The 8,431-nt window shown below is 39.2% G+C and overlaps 1 protein-coding gene across 1 annotated transcript in view; it reads right to left on the bottom strand.

The window, feature by feature from the left end:
* The window catches only part of COL14A1 (collagen, type XIV, alpha 1), a 119,147-nt gene that overhangs the window by 9,099 nt on the left and 101,617 nt on the right, over positions 1 to 8,431 (bottom strand). Inside the window, exons 41-44 of the mRNA XM_009881035.1 lie at positions 8,122 to 8,193; positions 6,142 to 6,177; positions 5,642 to 5,708; positions 4,946 to 5,134 (exon numbers count right to left, since the gene is read on the bottom strand). Coding sequence (XP_009879337.1) covers positions 4,946 to 5,134; positions 5,642 to 5,708; positions 6,142 to 6,177; positions 8,122 to 8,193 — 364 coding nt within the window. The remainder of the gene's footprint in view (positions 1 to 4,945; positions 5,135 to 5,641; positions 5,709 to 6,141; positions 6,178 to 8,121; positions 8,194 to 8,431) is intronic.

The raw sequence follows: 8,431 nt of genomic DNA, 5'->3' as shown, positions 1-8,431 counted from the left end.
AGGAATAAGTTTTTCACTTTGAGGGTGGTGAGGCACTGGCACAGGTTGCCCAGAGAGGTTGTTGAGGCCCCATCCCTGGAGTTGTTCAAGGCCAGGCTGGACGTGGCCTTGGGCAACCTGGTCTAGTTGGAGGTGTCCCTGCCCATGGCAGGGGCGTTGGAACTCAAAGATCTTTAAGGTCCTTTCCAACCTAAACCATTCTATGATCTTTGCATTTCATTAGGGCATAGCTCCAAAAGTCACCCGGACAAGACATCACTCTCCTACTTAAGTTACTGCAATAGTTAATCACCTCAGGGATAAAAGCATGTATCAAAATTTGTCCTTTAAGTTAGAGTGGCTTCAAATTCTAGTAACTGTTGTCATATTCGAGCTCTGAACATACTTCAGCAATACCATCATGTCTCTCCCCCTTCACACTAACCACTTTTTTATGTCTTGTCCCCATCCAAAATAAGCAATGGCTCAGGTTCAGCCCCGTGGAGCTCACAAGCAACTGAAATCAATTATTTCCAATACGCTGCTAAAGATACCTCCGATAGCATCAGTTATTAAAAACAAAACCAAGATCATGAACACATTCTCTAGCAAGAAAATTAAATGTCCATGATTTCTGCACAAAAGGAAACCTTAGGTATTGTTTATCTATTTTTGTCTTTAACAGAATGCTGTCCTTTGAGGAGAACTGCATATTGCAATTTAGAAAAATTAAGCTGCTACCAAAAATGTCGTCTTTCAAAGATGTTCAGTTTTAACTGAATTTTTTTTTAAATCCAGATGAAGCTAAAATTGGAAATAAAAATATTTAATTGACTGAACTGGCAAAAGTTCCATTTAATTCCATTGGAATTTTGCCATCAGAGCTGTAAACATGTGGCTTTTGATAACACACGTTTAACTAACTCTTTCATATGAAGCCAGGAAGCAAATATGGATGAAGCTGTACTTGAGAATAGTGATTTTTCCAGTGACAGCTTTGGTATTTACCGTATTTTAACCATAGTGGGATGGAGTGAGTAGCCATAAGTTTTGTGCATCGCTTCAGGACACATCATAAGAGCAGAAGTCCGTCCAGTAGCAGAAGAATAACTGCACTGCCACAGCATCTGAAAGCTAGTAGTGCCTCAGCATAATTTTTACTACGGCTTTTACATTCTTCCTGAAAGTTGAGAAAACTACCCATGTATTATAAAAATAACTGAAAAGAAAAAGAAAAAAAAACACCACACACTGAATCTTTGCTTTTTTATATTATTTTGCAGAAGTCCAAATACTTCCTTAGCACTCAGAAGCCAGACACTAGTTATTTAAGTCCCAGTTCATAAACATAATATCAAAACAAAAAAAGGTCGAACTAGCTGAAATAAAAATAGAAATCAGTGCTGTGAACTAGTTAAATAAAAATAAAGAGGAGTGCTGTGACTAATCACTGTCTGGGTTTGTTTTTTTCCAAACTCCTATATTTATGCAAATATGTAAAACAGCAAAATTCTAGTAATTTATCTGGGATTATGTACTATAGGAGACTGATAACACAGTGTGGCCGCCTCAATCTTTAAATCACTGATCCAATTCAAATGGCCTGTTGGGGCACCAATAAAATGTTAATATTGGTAACAAATATTGAGATTGTCAGAGATGTTTCTTTTCACATCATTAGAAAAATACAATAGATAAGACCCCCCCAGTGTACAGCTAAACCAATTAGCAACTAGGAAAACTAAATAACAAATGTCTTAGTGTGATCCTAACCCATTCACTTACATCTGCACTGGAAAAAATAGATCAAATAGATCTCAGCTGGCAACAGACACTGAGAACTGAATCTGTCAGGAGAATGACTTATCCTTTCTCACTGAGGTGGTCTGTCTTGGAAGACCCAGCTCACGTGTTACTAGTGAGAGAATACATCCAGGAATGGGACACCCTGAACCTAGAAGTTCAAGTGGAGGTTTCTAGCCAAACTCCAGGACACTGTCTCAGTCCAAGCCTCCTTCCAAACCATCTGATTAACGCTTGGCAGAGTGACAAGGTGAACAAGGGGAAAGAAGCTATTGGCCAGGCAAGTTAGCAGGGAAGTTCACTGGTGTCAAGATATCTCACTGCTGACATTTTCCAGCACAGCTCACTTTGGTGCGTGATTTCTAACCAGTTCCACATGATGCTTTCAGAAGTTTCCCCTTCTCGTAGGCTGGGATTGACTGGGTGGTGGGCAGGAGAGGTGAGTAGGAGGAACCATCTAGCTTCCCCCCACCTTTTCTCTTCCCACTCCACCAGCACCTTGCCAGGGCCAGTAGCAAGATCTTGAAGCAATCTCAATAGTTTGAGGGGAAAAAAAGCCACACTTTTCTAAATTAAAAAACAGTCTTTTTCCCCCTTCTAATGTCTATTATTTTTTAGTACGCTCTATAGACACTGCTGTCACTCTTGCAGTGTATTTTCTGTACAGGTAGAGACTGACTTTTCAGAGTTCCCAATCTGGCAATGGTTTTGAACATTAAATTGACTTCACATACAACTGAAATGCTGATGACATCAGCAAAAAGAAACACATTGTTCATAAAGACTTCCAAGTGGTTGGCTGGAGACCTGCAGGAGAGGACTACACAGTGTGACTTGCTGAACAGGTTACCTACAAACAATGCTTCAGAACACAGCAAGGGATGGAGTCTGAATCCATTTACCTTCCTCTCTGTATTCACTGGAAACTAAAAACCCTTCCGTCCAGAAGCCGAGGAATTTTAGTTTGCTAACATCACCATATAATATGCAGTTAGGAATCAAGTGAGAATTGGGAATGCACAAGAAACTTCCAACCAATCTCCACAAGCATGAAGCCGGTAAAAATAATTTTTACTTTTCACTGCTGCATTTTGGGTTTAGCTTAGAGCAATTCCTTAGAAATGGATTGCGAAATATCCCAAGGGTCTGTACAACTCAAAAGGTATCTTTCTGTTAAATAAACTGCTACTACATCAGGCAGATTATTAATCTAAAATTTCAGTTGCTTCTGAAGAAATTAAATGCTCAAGGACTAATAAATTATTCTGTATTTTTCCTAGGTTCTGAATGAGCTCCTTCCTTTTCCTCCCAGGTTCTGTGCAAGGCTCCGGTTACATGAATGGCCTAAAAACCATTTTCACTCAAATAAAGCCAATTATTCTGTCTTTAAGTTTACACATAGATTCTTTTTTCTTTTAAAACAATCTCATTTTAAGCTATAAATACTGTAAAACACTCCTAAAACTCGGCATCACATTTTATGAAAATCTGCAGAGAGCCCTGGTTGACTGATTATAATTCTGGAAGTATGCTTGATAAGTGCTTGTTCTCTACCAAGTATGAAACTCCCCACAAGCACTATCTGCCAAAATCAGTCTCTTCTAATATAAGTTATCTGTAGAGACAGGAAAAGAATAATGTTCTTTTTTAATGTGCTTTTACCCTTTCTGTACTCACTCTATTGCCGATGCTGTTTCCCAGATATTAATATTATCAGCAGTGGGCTAACCCACATCATGTTTCATTTAAATAACTATATCTAACCACTCTGTGATTTCATACTAGTACAACACGCGGGTCTGGGTCACAGCACAACAAATACAATGGAAAATAAATGCTAAATGCCAGACAGGTTTACATTTTTGTAGCCTGGCATTTTAGTTCCTCCATTCCTGAAGCCACAGCAAAATTATCTGTGTACTTAAACAGTTCCTGCCTGAGAAGGCATTTAAAACACACTAGTATTTTAAGCAACTACCCCGAAATCTGCATTCAGTTTCTCCGGGTCACCACTTTTAAAGTCAGTTGCTCACTTGCTGTCTCTTATAATTTTCTTGCATCCCACCCCCTCATTCCTCCTTTTTTCTGGACAGCGTCTGGTCTTTGCTCAGCTGGAGCAGGCAGCAGCATGACAGAGGCTAGTACTCTAAACCTTGCCTCTTTTTTCAAGAAGGTCTCGAAGGGTCTACAGTCTTGAGGGGAAGGAAGGACCCACAGACTCACAGGTTCACTCAAAGACTTTCTATTCAAAACAATGCTTTAACTCTGGTCATCGTGGCTACTATGAACTAGAACTATTAAGCTCCTCAACTGAACAGCCTTCATAGCAATTTATTTTTAAAAGCCCATTTTAGATTTTGTAACAGCAACACCAATTTATCACTCTTGACTATCACATTTGTCTCTTGGGTTTTCGGTCACTTGCTCAAAGTTCCTTCAAAGCATTTCACAGTCATAGTTTCACTCAGTACTACCTCTGTTAGTGTTACTCTGGTACACCAAAGATTGCCAGGGTTGCACAGAGAGAATCAAAACATGGAGCTTGTTTTCTTATTAGACAATGCTGGAGGAGGAAAGGAGAAAGGGATCAGCACACACAGAAGAATACAGAGGAGAATTACTGTAAATGAAAAGTTAATTGTATTACTTCTCTCTGACCTCACCATTTTCTTTCTACCCCTCATAAACTAGGATTTTTTCCCTCTTCTTAAAAACCTTGCTCCCTTCAGACTACCACAATTTAGGAATCTTGAGACTGACACATTTCAGGTTTAGCAGAAAAGCTCAATCTTTTCCCAACAGAATCTATCGGGTTTGCAGCTGCCTTTTCCAAAAGCTCCTTTGCTTACAGATTTACAGCTCCAGGTTATTTCAGAGTCCTACTAGGATGAAAGCATGGTATGACATGATGTGCCCAATTAGATGCCACCGATCTTCAGCAGTTTATGCATTTAACCTCTGTCTGATCCTGCCAGATCACACCTGGCAAAGCCTGCGTGACCTTTACGACTGAGAGTCTCACAGGTTTCATTATGTCTGCATTGAGCTCACCAATCAACTAGTGAGAAAATGGTTGTTCTCCCATTTAGATAGGAGACGGAAGCCATCAGAACATAACCGAAAAGGGAGGTATATTTTTTTGTACGCGAAGTACGAAGCCTACCTCTTTCTCCTGGTCTTCCTGGTTGACCAGGACTTCCTGGGAACCCCTGCATGCCCGGTGATCCTTGTTCACCTTGTGGCCCTGGAGCCCCTGGCCGACCTGGCTCACCAGGAGGTCCTGCGATGGTTCGTGTTGAGACGGACTGGCTTGGAATCTGGTTCAGAATTGAATTATATCTTGCCATATGACCTGTCAGGAAAAAAGGTCCTCATTTTCAAGTTGCAGTGGAGAGTCTGGTTCAGCTAAGTTTGAACAGAGCACTGGCAGGTCCTCAAGGCTGTGGTCTGTGGTGCTTTGATAATATGAAGTTGTGCGCTTGTTGGTGGAGAAACACTGGTTTATGGAGTACACAGAAAAGGGGAAGAACTATTGTGTAGAATTTATTTCCCTGCTTTGATTTTTTATTTTTGTAGTTTATGTCTATAAATATTTAAAATTGTTACAGCAGAAGCCTCTGTATATTAGAATAGATTGGAGACAATTCAGGCTGCTTTTTTTAGATACTTGATGCTAATCAGCTCTAATTGGACATAAATCCATTTGAATGTAAATCTAGTCAGAACATAAATCCTGACTGTGTAGCCTAAAGCAAACAGATCCCCTTGGATGCTCTGAAAAGCATCTTATTTGTAAGTAATTGTGGCAGAAAAAGACCCATTCTAGAGATGGAAACATACAAACTATGGATGTACTCACCCTGGATGAGTTGTTCACACACTTGCCGAGCAACAGCACGCACCATTGCTTGGGACTGGAGATCACCCTGGATAACAACAGCAGCAGTGTCATAACACAATTTTTTGCATCATTTCTGTCTTGAAAACGCTTAAAGCAATGAAAGACGTTTATTACCCTTGAGAGATTATATCCTCACAGATGAGAAAAAAAAGCCAAACAAGTTTCGGGATTTCGCTGGTTCCCATTAATGTTTTTAGTCAGCAAACAGAGATTAGAGAAGATAACCCTAGTGAGACGTTTGGGGACATGCTTAATGCCACATACTTCTCACCTACAAGACATTACTGTAGGTGTATATAAGACAATGTCTGGAAAAGAAGGAAAGTTTGCCTGATTGCATAGAGAAAACTATTGTGCCTGTCAACACAGAGAAACGAATTGTCGGAGAAAGCTTTTTATGAGACAGAAGGCCAGACAGGGGGGAAAAAAAAAGGTGGCTAACGTGAACATAGACTTACCCGCTCACCCCTTTCACCCTTAGCTCCAGGAGGACCCTATGAAAAGATTCGGTACAGAATTAATTCCCATTTTGTTCTTGCTCAAAATTTTTAACACCTAAACATCGTCTCCCTTGCAGCATCACAGTAAAAGGAGAAAAACCAAAGAAGGAACATGGTTTCAGGAGGCCATGTGACAATAATGAATACATATTTCCCATTTCAGTAGTCAACAAAATGTTCACCTTTGGCACAGACTAAATTCTCTTGCTTAAAATGTCAGCAAGGGCAGGCCACCAGATGATGCCTCTCACAGGGCTGCAATGGGTCTAATCATCACTGAGCACAAGGAAGAGAAGGCTGATGGGAGACAAAATGCCAGTCTGAAATTTGTAGCATTTGCTGTACCAAGACTCTGCATCCACCATGACCAGTCAGCAATGGGATTAAACTGCAGAGAAAATTAAGTGTGACACTAAAGATAATTTAATACTGTAATGACAGTAAGGATCATTATGGACTGGAACGAGTTGTCTAGGGCAGTTACAATTTCACCAATGGAGGTTTTTGGGGTAGGCTAGACATCTCTCAGGAACTCCTGAAGCAAGGACAGGTCTGCATGAAGAGGTAAGGAGCTGACTGATGCATGGTTAAAGCACAGCTTATTCCATCCCGGGAAAAAAGAAACCCCTACAAAGACTGCAAGATTATTTCTCGGCCTCTTTTCTATTACTCTACCTTTTCGGAAAGACAGTTATTGGAACTCAATAGTTTTGACCCACCTAGCTGTTTTTTTAGAACTACTAGAGTCTAAACATTCACAGCAGAGATCTTGCATGACTAACAGGAATATCTACACTCTAGGAAATCTAGTTCAATATCTGGAACATGTGTTTGGACAGGAACTGAATACTCAGCATGTTATACATCAATAGTAATAAGTTCCATAGCTCATCAAATCTCCTTAGTAGATTTCATGATTACACTTAGAAACTATGCAGAACTGGACATTAGGTTATTATCTTTGCTTATATATTTTCAGTCATTGCATTTCCATTAAACCCAATAAAAATGCTTGCATTGGACTAAATCTCCAAAGCAAACTGGATTTTGGAAAAAAAAAATAAAATTCTATTCTACAAATCAAGTCAGAAGAACACACTGTCACATTCTGATGTCTTTAAAAATTAAACAGAACATGCACTGGGAAAAAACTGAGCAGGCTTTATAATTAACCAAGTGGTCTAATGTTAAAATGTGAATACACAATTATTATCTGAACTGTTACAGAGAAAAAGAGGTCCACTTTAAATCTTCTTTTTTATGTAATTTACACACTCATTTTATAGTTGTATTCCTTTCTTCTAGTTAAACTTTTGGGTTTTTTTAATAATAAAGAAAATAATATCTGAAAGACAAACTTAGTATTAGAGGTTCCTAATACTTATTTTTTGGTATAGAGAGTGTAATTTTCCACTCTATGAAACTGATGGTCAAATTCATGATAACATTCTAGAAGAAGCCCTGATCATCAGTCAGTTGCCCTGATGTAAACCCAGAGTAACCATAAAAGCCAGTTTTGTGTTCACGTAATATTTTCACAGTTTGAAAAACAGAATAATATTTTGGAAATATTCAGGTTAATAAATTACATACTTTAATTTCCTGAGAGTTGCTTGAAGTGCAAGAAAGTGAAGAAAAGGAGAAAGTAATTACACGTAGACTACAAATTCATACACTGTTACATTTTTAACTTCTGTGTTTAAATTTTGTGTTTGGACTCGCTAATCCCTATTTCCAAACATTGTATGTAAGATCAACAAATGAATTTAATTATGAAGAATGAACAAAGAAAGACTGATATGATGTTTCGCTTAGCTGCTAACTGCAAACAGATCATAAGCTATAAATATCAAAGAGCTCTGTAAAACAGTGAAGCCAGGTACAGAAAACAATTAATCCACAACAGCAAATATAGCAATATTAATTAATTTTACTCACAGGAGCTCCAACATCACCTTGTGGCCCCTGGCTTCCAGTAACACCTGGAACACCTGGAGCACCCGGTATGCCCTACATGGAAAAAGAGAAAGAAAATGCTTAGTGGTGGTGACAATCAACATCCATGAATCCTGATGGGAGAAGTAACGGTGTGACAGGGAGAGGAAGTTCACAAAGCAGACAGTGCACAGACAGTTCTGCAAGTCAAGGACTGGAGACACTGGGAGAGGGGACTAAGAAGTACATGCTGCAGGAAAAAGAGCACTGAAAGCACTGCTCTGAGAGAAGCACTCAAGAAAAATGGACTTGT

This window comes from Charadrius vociferus, unplaced genomic scaffold (genome assembly GCF_000708025.1).
Source record: "Charadrius vociferus isolate BGI_N301 unplaced genomic scaffold, ASM70802v2 scaffold2, whole genome shotgun sequence".
Lineage (NCBI taxonomy): Eukaryota > Metazoa > Chordata > Aves > Charadriiformes > Charadriidae > Charadrius > Charadrius vociferus.
The sequence above is the reverse complement of the archived record's forward strand: the minus strand, read 5'-3'. Positions and strand labels throughout refer to the sequence as shown.